The 18058-nt window shown below is 40.4% G+C and overlaps 1 protein-coding gene across 3 annotated transcripts in view; it reads right to left on the bottom strand.

Annotated features, from left to right (window-relative positions):
• The window catches only part of CREB5 (cAMP responsive element binding protein 5), a 430941-nt gene that overhangs the window by 368267 nt on the left and 44616 nt on the right, over positions 1-18058 (bottom strand). For 2 of the 3 annotated variants that reach the window (XM_043872728.1, XM_043872727.1), the window contains exon 1: positions 3629-3751. The exons of the other annotated variant lie outside the window; for it this stretch is intronic. In XM_043872728.1, coding sequence (XP_043728663.1) covers positions 3629-3694 — 66 coding nt within the window. In that variant the 5' untranslated portion in view covers positions 3695-3751. Of the gene's footprint in view, positions 1-3628; positions 3752-18058 lie in introns of those variants that run through there. 3 annotated transcript variants of the gene reach the window in all.

Below are 18058 nucleotides of genomic sequence, written 5' to 3' on the forward strand. Positions count from 1 at the left end.
CCCCATGGACTGTAGCCCTCCAGGCTCTTCTGTCCCTGGGATTTCACAGGCAAGAATAGTGGAGTGGGTAGCCATTCCCTCCTGTAGGGGATCTTCTCAACCCAAGATCAAACTCGCATCTCTTATGCCTCCTGCATTGACAAGGGGGTTCTTTACCAGCTGAGTCACTGCTGCTGCTGCTAAGTTGCTTTAGTCATGTCCGACTCTATGTGACCCCATAGATGGCAGCCCACCAGGCTCCGCCATCCCTGGGATTCTCCAGGCAAGAACACTGGAGTGGGTTGCCATTTCCTTCTCCAGTGCATGAAACTGAAAAGTGAAAGTGAAGTCGCTCAGTCGTGTCCTACTCTTAGGGACCCCATGGACTGCAGCCTACCAGGCTCCTCCGTCAATGGGATTTTTCCAGGCAAGAGTACTGGAGTGGGTTGCCATTGCCTTCTCCTGCTGAGTCACTAGGGAAGCCCTAAAATGAGGCTTTCAGGAGCCAAATTCCACAGTGCACACAAGCCACTTTAAGGCACACCCCACAACACTCATCAGAAATCTTCAAAGTACAAAGTCACAGGCCACGGTCAAGGACCCAGAGGTGACAACGAGACACTCCCAAGAACATCTGGCCAAATAAGCCAGGCTCGAGGCCTTTCCTAGCGGTGGACAGTTGCCTGTGTCTTCACTAATCTGCTGACCTCAGATTCCTGTCCTGGGGCTGGTTGCTTTGAGCACAGATCTCACTCATCCAAGCCCAGTGCAGGGTTCAGGTTTTAAGGGGACTGAAGAGTCACTTTCTTCCCTTATATTCTCTGTCTGCCTTCAGAAGACTTGTCAGTCTTCCAGCCAATGTCTCTGGAGGACATCAGTAGGTAAGCATGAGGGAAAGAGTAGGAAAGGAGATAGATGAGGTCCTGGTTCTCATGGAGAATAAAAAAGAAAGTAAGCAAACACTACAGAAAGTAAGGGAACACCATCAGCTCACAAATCAAGGAAGTGACCAAGAAAAACAGCTGCACATTTTAGAAAGTTCATTGAGAGAGAGAAAGAGGGTAATGTGATAGAGAAAAAGGTGGACTGAAAGAACATTTCTGAAGCAAAAATAACAAGTGGGGCTACATAAAACTAAAAAGCATCTGCACAGCGAAGGACACTATCAACAAAATGAAAAGACAACCTACTGAATGGAAGAAAATATTTGAAAATCACATATCAGATAAGGTTTTGTTAATAAATATTCAAAACATATTATGACTTCATACAACTGAACAACAAAAAACAACCCAATTAAAAACTGTCAAAGATGAAAAGATATTTTTCCAAAGAAGACATACATATGACCAACAGGCACATGAAAAGGTGTTTAACACCACTAATTATTAGGGAAATGCAAATCAAAACCACAGAGTTACCACCCCATACCTGCTAGAATGACTATTGCCAAAAGGGCAAGAAATACAAGGGTTGGTAAGGATATGGAGAAAATGGAATCCTTATACATTGTTGGTGGGAAAGTAAATTAGTACAGCCACTATGGAAAATAGTATGGAGATTCCTCAAAAAATTAAGAACTACCATATGATTCAAAAACTCCACTTCTGGGTACTTACCCAACGAATATGAAAACACTAATTCAAAAAGATATATGCACCCCTATGCTCATTGAAGCATTATTTACAATAGCTAAGATAAGGAAACAGCCTAAGTGTCAATCAATGAATAAATAAAGATGTGAGATAGATAAATATATATATATAGATTTATACATACACATACCTAGTGATACATATACATACAAATATGCATACACACAAAATGGAATACACTCATGCATAAAAGATGATATCTCACCATTTGCAACCACATGGATGGACCTTGAGGGCTTTATCCTAACTGGAATAAGTCAGGTACAGAAAGACAAATACTGTAAGATTTCACTAATATGTAGAATACAAAATAAATAAATAAAATAAACAAACCAAACCAAGCAAAAACAAACACATAGATACTGAGAATAGAGTAGTTGTTACCAGAGGGGAAGGGGCAGAGGTAGAGCAAAAGGAGTAAAGAGGGTCAACTGTATGGAGACAGATGAAAACTAAAAATTTGGTGGTAAGCATGCTATAGCATATATAGAAGTAGAAATACATATGGTGCTCACTTGAACTTATGTAGTATTATAAATCGATGTAAACTCAATAAAAATACTTTTTTAGAAAAGATCATTTTCATTAAGATAGAGAAAGTGCATCAAATACAATTTTAGTTTCTCAATAGGTCAGATTTATTTTGGTTTGGTTTCATTTTTACAGAGTTGATTATTTCAAATGTACAGAAAATTTATCCATTGAAAGTTCATCAAGAAAACTCTAAGAGTCCATGAATTTGCCTTGACTTTTGCAGGCAAGTTCCATCCTCAGCAAATTTCTAAGCATCCCTAAATTTTAGGGTTTATTAACTTGTTAGATGAACAAAACAATTCTTTTCATACAGCACTCTGGTAAAGACTGAATGAGGCAAATAGTGACTATTAATAAATCATAGCTCCATAGTACTCTGTAGTGCTTAAGAGTATTTGGCTTCAAATATTTTCTTTCATTAATTATCTGCATGACCTTAGATAAGTCACTTAACCTCTCTGTGCCTCAATTTCCTCATATTTTATAATAATGGCACTTTCCTTATATGGATATAAGAGTATATGAGGATTAAAGGAGTTAACATATGTAAACAATTTGGAACAGTGCCTGGCACATGGTAAATGCTATGTAACTGCCAGTTCTCATTACTATTATGAAATCTAAATCTAAAACTTCTGAAAAGCATATGGTTACATAATCATGTAAATATGGTTTATTTTATGGTGACAAAAATAACAAGCAAGAATAGCATGGCATTTTAGTATCACTCATTGGCACAGACATTAATTTTTATTCATGTATAAACTTGTTATGTTTATGTGACAAGGAAAAATCAAAGTCCTAATTCCTTATTTGTTTCCATATATTAAACACAAGCTATAATTTCAGGACTACCCAGCCAACTTAATTGCCTAAGTTAATTTCTCCAATGAGAATTTTCTTTGTCTTCATTCTTTTTGTTATTCCTCCAGGGTAGAACAGAATTCAGTAAATCTCCATGTGTGTTTGTTGATGTATGTAGTCACACCGCATGGCAAGCACAAGAGGGACTCAGATTGTTGGTGTGTGCGTGCCTAGTCGCTAAGCCATGTCTGACTATTTTCAACCCCATGGACTGTATCCCATCAGTCTCTTCTGTCCATGGGATTCTCCAGGCAAGAGTACTGGAGGGAGTTGCCATTTCCTCCCCCAGGGGATCTTCCTGACCCAGGGATCAAACCTGTGTCATTGGCAGGCAGATTCTTTCCACTGAGCCACCTGGAAAGCCCCTCAAGTCAGGCATTACATATCAAACACAATTTTTACCAGAAGCCTAATAAATTACAGATTGGTTAGGCAGATCTGCCCTTGCCTCAGACAAGTAAGACCCCATCCTCCTTGTCTCTAATCCGAGACCCAATCAAAGCTTACTCTCATCCTCATCTAATAAGATCAAGCTTATCTTGTCCAACTACACAAGTCATGCTTGATTCCATCTAACAACATTCCAAAGAACTCACCAACCAGATGCAGATGGAGGACCTGCAGTGATGGTGACCATGCTCCCATGAAGGATTAGACACCATCTTTAAGATGTTGAGCAGCGTCAGCACATAGGTCTCAATTCAGGCCTCTGAAGCAACCTGAGACAAATAAAATCCATCCCAGAAATGAGCTTAGCACCCCGTGCCCTTAGCTTATCAGCCACAGCAGTTCAGAACCTCATGTCTATTCTAAGGTAAGATCTGCTGCTCAGACACTCATGACTTCTGTTCAGGGCACCGGACACTGTGTCACTCTGTTCCCAGGCTCTATGCCCAGATCTACTCTCTGCCACAGCTTCTTGAGTTCTGACCTTTGAATCAAACTGTTCCTTGCAGAAGCATGTAATGACCGCATAAGGCCACCTGCCAATCTTCATATGTTCTCATGGTTTAAGGGCTTCCTCATCCTAGGGATCAAAACTCCATCTCCCAGTAACTTGCAGTTACTGGGCTCATCCCATCCCAGGGGCCCATCCTGAAGTATAATCTTTTTTTTCACGTGGCAGAGTTTCAAATATCTTCGGGCCAATCAAGACTGCCTGCCACTCCCTACTTCTCTTAGGAGGACCAAACAGCTCCAAGTTGCTTGTGGTGCTGGCCTTTAAGATGTTCCTGCTTTAACCCAACCTCCTTCCTAGGATGCAGCCTGACCAACTTCACATGAGCAGCTTTTCTCTGCCATCAATCCTAAGGAACCTCTGCAGTAACTTCAACACAGTGGCCCCCAAAAGTCGGCAATGTGGGAAATTCTGGCTGATGGGCAGGTAGGCTGCTGATGTGATCTAGGGTGACTTCTATACACTTCATATTAGCCCACAAGAGCAATTCCTCGTCTGTCTACAGTAGGAAAATAAAAAATTGCAAGTGTTACCAGGAGCAGTAACCCATTTTCATAAATTCTCAAAGAGGTCTTGGAAAACAGGCGCTGCATCTGAACTATGTACTGCCAGAGTTGTGGCCAAGAATGCAAGGAAGCAGAAGACAGGATTTCTCAGATTCAAACCTGGATAGTATTAAATCTTTTCCTTTCTAGATGTGTAAAAGGACAGGGGGAAAAAAGGGGGTGGGGGTGGGATAAAAGGTTGTACTTGTGTGTGCTACCCTTGCCCATGGTTCCAGGACTGGAGTCAATCTGCATAATGCCAGCATCAGCCCTAAGGACCCTCCCTCACTGAGAAGACGGTTCTTCTCTTCCTCTCCCCCTCCAGATCCATTCTCTGCACCCCCACCCTGTGTCCTAGAAGGCCACCCTTTGCCAACTGCCCCCAAATCTTCTTAACTGGAGGGAGGAACAGGAGAGGAGTCAAGGGCCCACTCACGGCGTTGCCTCTCTTCTGGGGTTTGGGTGGCGGTGATGGTGTTCTCCACATATGGCAGGCAGCCCCTTCCCAGAGCCAAGGCCTCCTCTGTGGGTTCTTCCCTTGGCCCCCTGGCCCCTCCAGGTTCCCTGGTAGCCTGCCCACAGCTGTGAAGTAGTCCCCTCACTACACTTCCTTTCATTATCCCCCAGAGAGTGCCATCTGTTCCCACAGCGACCCTAGCAGATATAGTGGTCTCTGTCTGAGGACTGCTTAATCATGTTCTCATGCCTAGAACTACTGTGACCATGAATTCTCCTAGATCAGAGCCTAGATTTGCAAGGCCTTGACCTAGAGACTCAGAGGATTTCAGAATTCTCTGGAGAAGTCAATAGACCAGAGAGATGTTGTTTGACCACCCTGGAAGGGCAGCTCTCAGAATTCCAGATGAAGAAAAGTCAGACACTTGAGACACATTTAGAATGAGACAGAAAAACTGGTTTGGAAATGTTTTCTCAGTAAGTGATGTCGGTCTTACAATACGAAAAGCTAAATCAAAAAGAAGGCAGGGAAGGCAACAAATATTTATTGCTGTTTATTTAGTCTTCATCACAACCTTACTGAAAAAGTATTTTATTCTCCCTACTTTACAGATGAGAAAATCTGAGAAAAACAACTTCCCCAAGGACCCAGCTAAGAGAAAAGGTCCAGGAACCAAACACAAACGTATCATCTGCCAACCCCAATACCAGCCGTCTTTTCTCCATCCTAACTGCTTTTTTCTTTTGAGCCTGATTGAAACTTTCCCAAAATCATTGGTGAACCATAGTAGCCATAACAGATACTAGATATGACATTATCTTGAGAAACATCATCATTCTCAATTTTAACAAAGTACCAAGCTAAAAACCTCAGAGCTCTTGTTTTTCAGTCATACACTTAAGATAAAAGTGATCAGGTAATAACTAGATGGAATTTTCTAGAAAGGCCACAAAAGAAACATAAGAACCTATTTATTTTAAGAATGCTTTTTATCAATGCAGTTGCTTTTTATGCCCTCCAGGTCTGTTTTTATTTCATTTTTCCAACTTGTCCAAGTCTGGTTTCTCAGTTGTCCTTATTTTGACTGTTTCTGCCCCAGGAAGGTGCTGCAGGTTTTGTGAAATCATTGCCTTTACAGCTGTGCTTGCTACTTTGCAGAGAGGCAAGAGAAATACAGTCTCTCTGCTTCCTTTTTAAAACCTGACAGTCACACTTTCTCCACTTCAAAGCCACACCATATGACCTCAGCAGGCTGACATAAATGGACACTCAAGTAAGAGATTATTCATTCAGTGGCTTTTTCCATATGGGGGAGAAAAAGAGCCATTCGTTAACTTTTGTAAGGTTTAACAGTTTACAAAGCCACTTTCCATACATTAATTTAATTTGGAACTTAGAATGATTTATGAGATGTATTTTTTTTCTCACTTTGCAGATGATGAAACTGAGATTTAGACAGGGAAAGTAATATGACTAAGGTCACACCATGAGTGAAAAGCAAAGTTAGGACTTGAATTCGGGCCCTCTGCCCCTAAATTCTAGGCTATTCTTACAACAGAGCAGAGCAACCAATTTGCCAGTGATTCTACCCTTGGGGCAATTACACACCAGTGGCTCCTGAAAATACATTTATGATACAATTATACAAGTGTTACTCAAGAAAGCTCTAGGCCCTATGGGGTGTTTCCAAAGATGGGGAGGAGGTTGCGCTCTTACCTTGGAAGCTGAAGAAACTATATCAAGCACCTTTCCAGCACCCTTTGCCCTGGATCAAGCTGCAAAACCTTCTGTGCTGTATCCCCAGTCCATGTTCCTAGCATAACCCTGAGACCTAAGCTTAAGGCAGACTATAGAGAATAATCTGGGTAAATTCAAAACATCCTCCTGTCCTACTCTCTACCTCTGCAGTACCTACCACAGTCTCATGGTTCCTGGAACTCTCCTGAAACTTCAGAAGTCTAGACATCTCTCCACTCAGCATCCTGTACTTGGGACCTTAAGACATTCTATATGAAGAGCTGACTTTGAAATTCCTCTTCTCCCAAGCTAACACTTGGATAGGATGGGACTCAGTACCTCTTTCTAAAGAATTCTGCTCTAAGTGTCCAGGTTATCTGGGTACAGTTACCAGTTCCACTACATACCAATTGCATAACCAATGTGAGCCTCCATTTCCAGATAACATACTACCTACCTCAAAATGTTGTTGTAACACATGAAAGTAAAAGTATAAAGTACTTAGCAAACTATCCAGCACATAGTAAGCACTCTATAATAGTTATTATCACAGGCCTGTGTCCAGAGCTACATAGATATGTCTTGTAGAAGCTCTTATTTTCAAAAAATTTAATTTTGTCATAATAAATTGAAGCAAAAGTAAATGTGTTATAAAAAAACTGTATGTGAACAAGTTAGATAACCTAGATGAAATGGACAAATTCCTAGAAAGACTCAAACTACCAAAGATGACTCAAAAGAAAATAGAAAATCTGCCTAAACCTACAACAAATAAAGAGACTAAACTGGTCATTTAACAAACAAACAGAAACTTTCCACAAAGAAAAGCTCAAGCTTACATGGATTCAGTGGTCAATTTTACCAAATGTTTCAAGAACTAACACCAGCTCTTCTCAAAGTCTTCCAAAAAAATAAAGAAAAAGGGACATTCTCCAACTTATTCTATGAAGCTCTTATTATCCTGATACCAAAACAGACAAGGACATCACAAGAAGGGGAAAAAAATGCAACAATATTTCTTATATAGATGCAAAAATCCTCAACAAAATGCAAGTCAATCAAATCTAGCAACATACAAAAGTATTATATACCATGACCAAGTGGAATTTATCTGAAATGCAAAGTTGGTTTATCTTCTGAAAAACAATCACAATAACATCAAATTAACAGAAAAACAGAAAAAAAAAAAAAAAAAAGATTATCTCCAGAGACAAAGAAAAAGCATTTGACAAAATCCAACTCTTCCATGATAAAACATTCAAAAACTTAGGAATAGAGGGTGACTTCCTCAACATGATAAAGGAAATTTACCCCCAAAACCCTATAGCTGATATCATATGTGATGGTGAAAGATTAAAGATTTTACCCCAGGATCAAGAAAAATGATATAGGATCTTATCACTTCTATTTCACTAGAGGTCTAGCCAGGATATTTAGGCAAGAAAGCAAAATTGAAGTCATCCAGATTTGAAAGAAAGAAATAAAATGATCTCTAGTCACAGATGACATAATCTTGTATAAAGAAAATATTAAGGAACCTGTCAATTTAAAAAACCTATTAGAACTAATAAACATGTTCAACAAGTTTGTATGATACAAGTCAATATATAAACTCATTTGTATTTCTGTATGCTCTGATCAGAAAATAAAATTAAGAAAACAATATAACTTACAATAGCATCAAAATAATAAAATAGTAATAAATTTAACAAGAGGTACAAGACGAGTATACTAAAAACATCAATATACCATTGAAAGAAATTAAAGGATAAATAAATATATGGAAAGATATTTCAAGTTTATGAATTGCAAACTTGTTAAATGGCAAGTTTATCTTCATGGCATCTTCATGGCAATTCAAGTCATGATCCCAGATGCCTTTTTTGCCAATATTGACAAGTTGATCCTAAAATTCATATGGAAATTCAAGAAACCCAGTGTAGCGAAAACAATCTTGAAAAAAGAAGAACAAAGCTGAAGGATTCACACATCCTGATTTCAGAACTTACTACAAAGCAGCTGTAATCAAGACACACAGATCAATGAAATAAAGAGTTTAGAAATAAACCATTACATTTATGGTTAGTTGCTTTTCGGGAAGGATATCAAAACATTCAATAGAGAAAGAAGTCTTTTCAACAAAAGGTACTAGGACAACTGGATATTCACATGGAAAACAATAAGGTTGGACTCCTACTTCACCCCATATACAAAACCTAACTCAAAATGGATCATAAAACTGAATATAGGAACTAAAACTATAAAACTGACAAGAAAACACAGATATAGATCTTCATGACCTTGAATTAGACAATAAATTTTTAGATATGACACCAAAAGCATAAGCAACAAAACAGAAAATAAACTGGACTTTGTCAAAATTTACAACTTTTGTGTTTCAAGGGACACCATCAAGAAAGTGAACACAACCCATACGATGGGAGAAGACATTTGCAAGTCATATTCTCAATAAGGGTCAAGTATCCAAAATACATAAAGAACACTTAGAATGCAACAATAAAAAGACAGATAAACGAATTAGAAAGAGGACAAATGATATGAATATGCATTTCTCTAAAGAAGATATCCAAATGAAGCAAAAACACATGAAAAAATGTTCAACATCGTTTGTCCCTGCTGCTGCTGCTAAGTCGCCTCAGTGTGTCCGACTCTGTGCGACCCCACAGACAGCAGCCCACCAGGCTCCGTCATCTCTGGGATTCTCCAGGCAAGAACACTGGAGTGGGGTGCCATTTCCTTCTCCAATGCATGAAAGTAAAAGGTGAAAGTGAGGTCGCCCAGTCATGTCTGACTCTTAGCAACCCCGTGGACTGCAGCCTACCAGGCTCCTCTGTCCATGGGCTTTTCCAGGCAAGAGTACTGGAGTGGGGTGCCATTGCCTTCTCCGAAATGAGATGGATGAAACTGGAGCCCATTATACAGAGTGAAGTAAGCCAGAAAGATAAAGAACATTACAGCATACTAACACATATATATGGAATTTAGAAAGATGGTAACGATAACCCTATATGCAAAACAGAAAAAGAGACACAGAAGTACAGAACAGACTTTTGAACTCTGTGGGAGAAGGTGAGGGTGGGATGTTTCGAAAGAACAGCATGTATACTATCTATGGTGAAACAGATCACCAGCCCAGGTGGGATGCATGAGACAAGTGCTCGGGGCTGGTGCACTGGGAAGACCCAGAGGAATCGGGTGGAGAGGGAGGTGGGAGGGGGGATCGGGATGGGGAATACGTGTAACTCTATGGCTGATTCATATCAATGTATGACAAAACCCACTGAAATGTTGTGAAGTAATTAGCCTCCAACTAATAAATAAATAAATAAAAACAAACAAACAAACACAAAAAGCAGAGTGAGAAATCACATCATACCCACTAGCATAGCTAAAACCAAAAAGACACAAACAAATGTTGGTAAGGTAGAGAGACTGCAAACCCCCAAACACTGGCAGTGGGCCTATAAAATAAGGCAGCTACTTTGGAAAATAGTTTGCTAGTTTCCCAAAATGTTAAACATAGAGTTACCACATGATTTAGCAGTTCCACTCTTGGGTCTACACCTAAGAAAAATGAAACTATACGTCCACATAGAAACTTGTATGCTTGTACATGAATGTTCACAGTAGCATTCTTGGTAATACCACAAAGTGGAAACGATCTAAATTTCTATCAGCTAATGACTGGATAAACAGAACGTTGTCTATTCTCATGTTTAAATATTATTTGGCCATAAAAAAGGAAGAAAGTACTGATACATGCTGCAACATAAATGAACCTCAAAAATATACTAAGTGAAAGAACCCAGACACAAAAGGCCACATATTGTATGATTCCATCTACATGAAATATCCAGAATGGGCAAATACCATATTGAGAGAAAGTAGGTTCATGGTCGCCAGGAGCTGGGAGGTAGGGAATAACATGCAGTAACTGCTAACGGACACAGGGTTTCTTTTTACGGTGATGAAATGTTCTAAAATTAGGCAGCGTGATGGTTACACAAGTCTGTGAATATATTGAAAAAACACTAAACTATATACTTTAAAAGGGGGAGTTTTATTATATGTGAATTATATCTCAATAAAGCTGTTTTATATACATTTTAAAGTCTACAAGTGGGTTCAATTTGAAAACTGGCAATGGATTTACAAGTTAAGCTGAAAAGGCTATAAGGCCCATATCTTCCGAAAATCAGGATACCTTCTGACGTAAGAAGTTTCTGCTTTTTAATTTATTTAAATGAAAAGGCCTACCCATTCAATCACAATGAATCATTTTACAAGTCATCTGTCAGGAAAGTGTTACAATGACACGGAAATGGAGCTGTCACAGAAAATTCTAGAGTGGCCTCATCTATCAGTCATCAGTCCACATGAAATATACATAATCCACTATTCAAAAAACACCACTAATTACTAAACTCTAACCATGATGAGTTCATGGAAAATTGTGACTACAAAAAGGTATTTATGTAGGAAAGTATCACTCATTTTCTACTCTAAACTCAAAGTATGAACATTTAAAGACCACCAAAGCTAAAACAAACGCCCATCCAAAAAAATGCAATAATCAGACTATCTTGCATTGTTGATTGATGTCTAGTATAAAAGGTACTGCATAAACAAGCAATGGTTGAACGAATAAGTGGATTGTTCCCTCATCAAATCACAAGTGTTCTTTCTCGCTGGAGTATTTCCTTTGTCTATCTCCTCCTGTGATTACATCTTTGCTAACACTGGGTATTTTTACAGGCTCTACATCTCTTTGATACCCCTTCCGCTACTCCTTCCCTTTTCACGCTTTCTTCTCCTTTTTCTATGACACCTCTCTCCTCACAGCTCTCTCTTTCTCTCCTCTCTAAACCACAACATCGGATCAATGGTCAGTGTCAGGCACCCAGTCGTATCCGGCTCTTTGCAACCCCATGGACTGTGTCCCGCCAGGTTCCTTGTCCATGTGATTCTCTGGACAAGAATGCTAGAGTGGGTTGCATTTCCTCCTCCAGGGAATCTTCCTGACCCAGCGACAGAACCTACATTTCCTGCGTCTCCTGCACTGCAGGTAGGTTCTTTACCACTGAGCCACTAGGGAAAGTGAAAGTCGCTCAGTCGTGTCCGACTCTTTGCAACCCCGTGGAGCCACTAGGGAAGCCCCCTCTGATTAATGGTCAAATCTTCTCAATTCGACTTCTCTTAAACCTGTCCACTTTTCTCCATTTCCATGGCCACCATCCCAGGTAAACCATGTTCATCCTTAACTATTTTCTTGAAGCAGCTCATAGTATGCACTGCTGGCCTCTATGAAGCACATACTGGGCAAAACAGCTCTCATTTCATCCTCAGGGTAACCTTCCTAAGTACATCTTGTCATTATTCTTTGTTTTTAAGATAAGAAAATATAAACTCAGACAGGTATTGACAGTTGAGTCTGTCCAACTCCACAGCCTTCATCCTCTCCCATCATCCCATCCTGCCATATGGCCATGTGGCTGTCTGGATGATATTTCTAAAACTCAAAGCTGAACATGGTCCTCCCCTGCATACAACCCTTCATTGCCCTCTAGGGTAAATTACAGACTCCTTAATAAGGTTCTGCCTGGTGTTGTTCTTCTTAACCCTCCTGTCTTACTTATTGCCAATTCCCAAGAGTCCTTTAAAAATCACCTTGGCTGTCACCACTTCCATGATAGACACCACATCTGAAAAATTAGCTGGGAGACCCTTTCATGGGTTTCCTAGCCCCTTGCCCTCACCTCTGTGAAAGCCATTGGAAGGCAGAACATCAAATAATCAGAGTTAAAATTGCAGAGTTAGACTGTTGCTGATCAGGTCTGCTGCTTACCAGGAATGTGATCTTGTGCAATGCACTGAACTTTTCTGTGCCTCAGTTTCCTCATCTCTAAATTACGGATAATAATTGCACCTGCATGGACTTCATTGACTTGTTATTTTATAAATAAAGTAACACATGTGAAGCAATTAGATATCTATATAAGCACATATATATTCATATGTAAAGTTTTCCTTTTTAACTGTTTCTCTATTATCCATTTTTATTTATCTCTGCTACTTCTGCCAACTTTCATTTCCTTTATATAAAATTTTATATTAGTGGGACTTCCCTGATGGTCCAGGGTTTAAGAGTTTGCCTTGGAATGCAGGGCATGTGGGTTCAATTCCTGGTTGGGGAACTAAGCTCCTACATGCCATGGAGCAACTAAGCCCACATGCCATAACTAGAGAGTCCGAGCGCAGCAAAGAAAGATCCTTTGTGATGCCACAAAGATCTTGTGTGCTGCAACTAATATTCAGGGCAGAAAAATTAATTAATTAATTAATTTTAAAAAACAATATCATATTAGTGAGTTTCCTAACATTTATAAAGGACTTAGTTCTTTTCCAATTTTTTTTCCTTCAGCAGTTCCTCAATTCTAAGTCCTCAGGCAATTTTGTGAAGTAAGCAGGACAAATTATTTTATAGAGACATCAAATGTCTTCATAAATGAATGCAGTGGGGCAGTTGTAAGGGTCAGATGGTGAGGTTTGATAAGGGCAAGGGCTGTAGAAGACACAATGACAGTGGCAGGAACCACAGTGGGAGGAGAATCATTGGTTTCAAAGTTCTATTCATGCCACTCATCAACTTCTCTGAGCCTCGTGTATAAAATGAGGATAGTGACACATACTTTATAAGATTTGTAGTGAGGATTAAACCAGATAACATATATGAAGCATCTGTTCCATGCTAGGAACACAGTAAACATTATGTTTACTATGTAATACTAGATAGTAAACATTAGACAATGACAACTGTACTTGACGGGCAAAGTCACTGCCAGTCAAAGGCGAGGGTGGCATAAACCCAAGTTGGACTCCACAATTTCCAGTGTGACAGCCCACCTTTCCACATGCACAGAGCCTGGTCACATTTTCAGCAGAATGAGTCAGCCCCTAAATGTGTATCCTGCCTGCCCTCTGCTTCACCTGGAAGAAAAATAAGGGACTTTGGTGAGGGCAAAAGTGTAGAAGATGGGATTTAATGCATCTCATGATGACGCAATTCCAAAACTTAAAACCTCACCATGAGAAGCATCAGAGCTACATGACTCTAATCCAACAGCCTAGTCTCACTTTCCTGAGGGTCTAGGCAACAGGGAAAAAAGGCCTCTTTTCCTGATTTTCACTTCCTGTGCTCTCCTACTCCTCCAAATCAGAAGAAAGAATGGTCAAGATGTAAATGAATTCTGCCTGATGAAACAGGAACCTGGATGTCTGGGTGAAGGATGAGAGCGCTGGCGTTTGCAGAAGTGGTTGGGAGGTGCTCCCTTGCTAAGAACATGACCACTTCAGAGCAACAGGCTGAATTTTCCAAGAGGACGTGAGTAAAGCCTGGTTCCTGTGGAGGGGTCAGCTCCAACAAGTACGGTCCGTCTTGGCACTGAGGGTGACAGGGTGTGGGTGTTCTGTCATCAGATCTCCACGACATTGACCCAGCCCATTACATCAGCAAGAATAGCATCACTCAGGGAGCACAAGGATGAGGCCCATCAGGGTCATCAAATCCCAGAGCAAGGCATTAAAAGCCTTTTGCCTCCCTCCTTCACAATTAGTTCTTTCGGCACTCTGTATGGGAATTGCCATTCCCATGGCCTACTAGGTCTCAGGCACCACCTAAGTATTTAACTTATATTAAAACATTACATTCCTGCAACACCCCTTCCAGGAATGAAACAGTATCCATATTTTACTGGTGATTAAGTTGGGCTCAGAGAGGTGAAGTTATGGGCCATGATCACGTAATTAGTATTTAGCGAAGTTGAGATTCAAACCCAGATCTATCTGAAGTTACAGCCCATGTTTCATTTTGTTTTGTTTTTTCTTTTTTCACCAGAATACATAGCTTCCAGAGAAAGTTCAGGACCCTGTTCTTGACATAGCCATTTCTTTTCAGCCTATTTTGTGTATTACATAACCTCAATATTAGTTAAAGGATTTTTTTTAAATGTTACTGTAAACTTAAATTCAACTTTAGATAAGCTTTCATTGCTTTTTAACATTCTTAAAATACCACCCAGGCCACTCATATTGCAATCCATTACTTAGTGAGTACTATACTGTCAGGCATCTTGCTAGACACAAGAAGATATACAATGAATGAAACACAGTCTCAGGCCTTCCTCCAAGACCCAAAGCTAAGCCTGATCTCTTGGAGGGGTTCTTTAAGGAGTGATTGCCTGAATTTAAGACATGAATTATTGCCTCACAGCTAATGTGTCCTAATCTGATACTCCAGTTAAAAACCTGGGCTTCTATATGCCCAGAGAGCAAGACTCCCAACTTTAGATTTCTTCTTAAGGGTTCCATATTGGTTCCATCTTCCAGTCAAGTGACTAGAGGCAAGGGTCTGACCATGCTCTTCTAAGTCCCCCTTCCAGGCCTGGAGTCCTGTCCAAAGGCACAGAATCTGAGAATCACAGAATCCAAAGGCACCATTCATTCTCTCTGTCTGCTTGCTGAGAAGCCTCATCCCCTCTGCTGGGTTCCCACTGCAAACATCTCATCAGGACCACACCAGTTACTGCCGTGGACGCTAGGCTAAACCTTTAATCAGGCAAGCTGACCAGAGAGTCTGTTCTGAGGCTGGCGGTAAACCCAGTTTTAAGCCCACCTATCACCAATCTCACCTTTGCAAGCGACCGAGCTGTATTCAGCTGAGTCCCGATACAAGACAGAAATGGCCCCTTTGTTTCTCTGTGTGAGAGCCCATCTTTTACAGACTTAAGTTCTTCTGGCACCCTCGCATGGTCCACTGGAAGGAATTTTAAATTCGTTTTGTTTATTTTTTGTGCAGCACCTTCTCAAACTTAAAAACAAATGTTAAAATGATTTTGAAAGAAGACAGACGTGAACTACTTTCAGGTCAAGTACTCCCGAATTCCACAAATGTGTGTTAGCTGTCTGTCACAGGCAGGACACAGGCGAGGACCTTGTCCCTGGTATATTGAAGAAATATGCCATTCGGTGTATACTAATCCCATGGGATTAGTAGACTAGTCCAAAATCTATTCAGAATCTTAGTGACAAGTTTTACTGGGCAGCGATTGTTCTGACAAGCCAAACAAGAAAAGAGCATGCCTTAGGCCCAATTCTGTAAAGAGAATAAAAAATAATAAAATCGCTGAGGTCTGTCCACATGCAAAATGGTGAATGCAACAGTCATATTTAATGAAGACTTGCTGACGTGTCTCTCTGCTAAAGGGACATGATCTTCAGGGGTTTTTTCATTTACCTAAGAAGTCCATAAAGACTTTGGAACTATACCACCATCTAGGGCTCTCTTCTGGAGAGAATGATGGCGTCACTGAAAGGATCTTTAAAAGCCGCACTTTGGTTCAGGGTGCAATGCTCCCACCGGCAGGCAGTCCATCATGGTGAAGCCCCCTCGGCCAAGGACCATTGTCACATGGCTGCCAGTGACCAATCCATACCCATAAGTGACAGTATTAAAAACAGCACATGAGAGATGTGTTTGCCAAGAGCAAAGGAAACAAACTAGGAGACAATTCTCCAAAGACCCAACATTCACAACCAGCAAATGCCTGCTGGAAATTTATATGCTGTGAGTGTAAAAGCAGTGAAATTCGATAATCTCCAAGCCACAGATTTGTAACTTGCACTTATGTAAATACTTATGGATTCTTTGGGAAAAAAATCAATCCTCTCAGCCTTTCTCTTTAGTACATGCTTCAGAGGGAACATTTTTTTTTCCCCTCTCAAGATGAGGATGTAAACTCTAGCTATTGCTTAGAAGCATTAAGTCAGCGGCCTGCCTAAGAATAATCTGAATTCCATTTATGATTTCACACTAACAGATTATATCACCTTATCTTCCCAGCACCAGTGAGAGCACAGAAAAAAAAAAATTTGATCATCCCCTCTGTGGCCTGGGCTCAGTGAGACTGAGAGGTGAAAAGTTGACCAGGACAGTAACACTTCTCACACAGTAAGAAAAGAAATAAAGGTATTGGTCATTCCGCCAATATTACTGAGAAGGAAAATGCATGTAGCTCTCCACTCATATCTGCCATGAGCACACATAGACTTTCTGCTCACATCATCTTGGTCAGAGCTATTAAGTAGCCCATTAACCATTTCTTTCCTGCTTCCTTAACTCTCTAATCCCTCCTTCACACTGCACAAGGGTGATCTTCCTAGAATTCTGGTTTTAGTGTGTTTGCCCCCTCCTCAGTGCCCATCTGAAGCATCAAAGCCCCAAAATTCAATCTATGCTCCTTGACAGGTTGGTGAAGGCGCTTTGCTGTCCAAAGTTGTCCCCAACTTTTATCCCCTGCCAGGGTCAGAGTTGCATAAATCCTACATATCTGCCATCCTGAAACTCTTGCCACTACCTGGGTCAACCACAAAATTTTAGCAATTAATTTACAAATAGCATTTTTCTCATGTTAAGTCAGCAGCACCCTTTCAGTTGCAGCACCCTTTCTCCCTTCTTTATCAAAATCTTGTACTACCTTCAAGACTTGATTCAAGTGCCCCAATTAAAAAAAGGTCTATCCCCTCTCTCCCCTCAGTCAACTTCCAAATCATTCTGATCTGCTCTGTCTGTTAGCCTGATTTGTCCCAGACAGTAAACACTCTCAATCTTGTCCATCTCTACAGTTCTGTGGTGTTTAGCCTAGAGTGTTCCATATTTTGCATGGCAAAATATGTCTGGGGATTGACATATGACTACTAATAAATGAACAATTTTAATACTTCAACACATGTAACTGATGACTTGAACAGGCTTCATGTGCAGCTTTATCTCCCATCCCACTTCTGCCAAATGCTATGTTTAAAGCTTTCGCTCATCATCTAATTACGAGAACCAAAGGTGAAAGAAGCACTGTCTTAATGTACATTGAGGGGGTGATCAGATGCCACTGCAGAATTATAAGGGAGCCTCATTCAAAGACAATTGAGGTGGTGTGCCAAAACCACATTAAGGTTATCACTTCAGCATCCATGACATAAAGGGAAGGGGAAGTAGGTATCAGTACACACAACCCTCCATAGCTGACTATGGCTATGTTAATTAAAGCACATTCCATTATAATTGGCCAGATTCTCCATGTGATGAAGATATACTGTGGAAATGGCATATCAGTTATTTCAAATTCTAAAACAGCATTGGCCTACTAGCATCTCAGCCATTTAGAAAGGAATTTTAGGTGCTTAATAGCATGCACAGTATGTGCTAAGTCGCTTCAGTCTTACCCAACTCTTTGCAACCCTATGGACCAAAAAC

The sequence above is a fragment of the Cervus elaphus genome, chromosome 18 (genome assembly GCF_910594005.1).
Source record: "Cervus elaphus chromosome 18, mCerEla1.1, whole genome shotgun sequence".
In the NCBI taxonomy this organism is placed as follows: domain Eukaryota; kingdom Metazoa; phylum Chordata; class Mammalia; order Artiodactyla; family Cervidae; genus Cervus; species Cervus elaphus.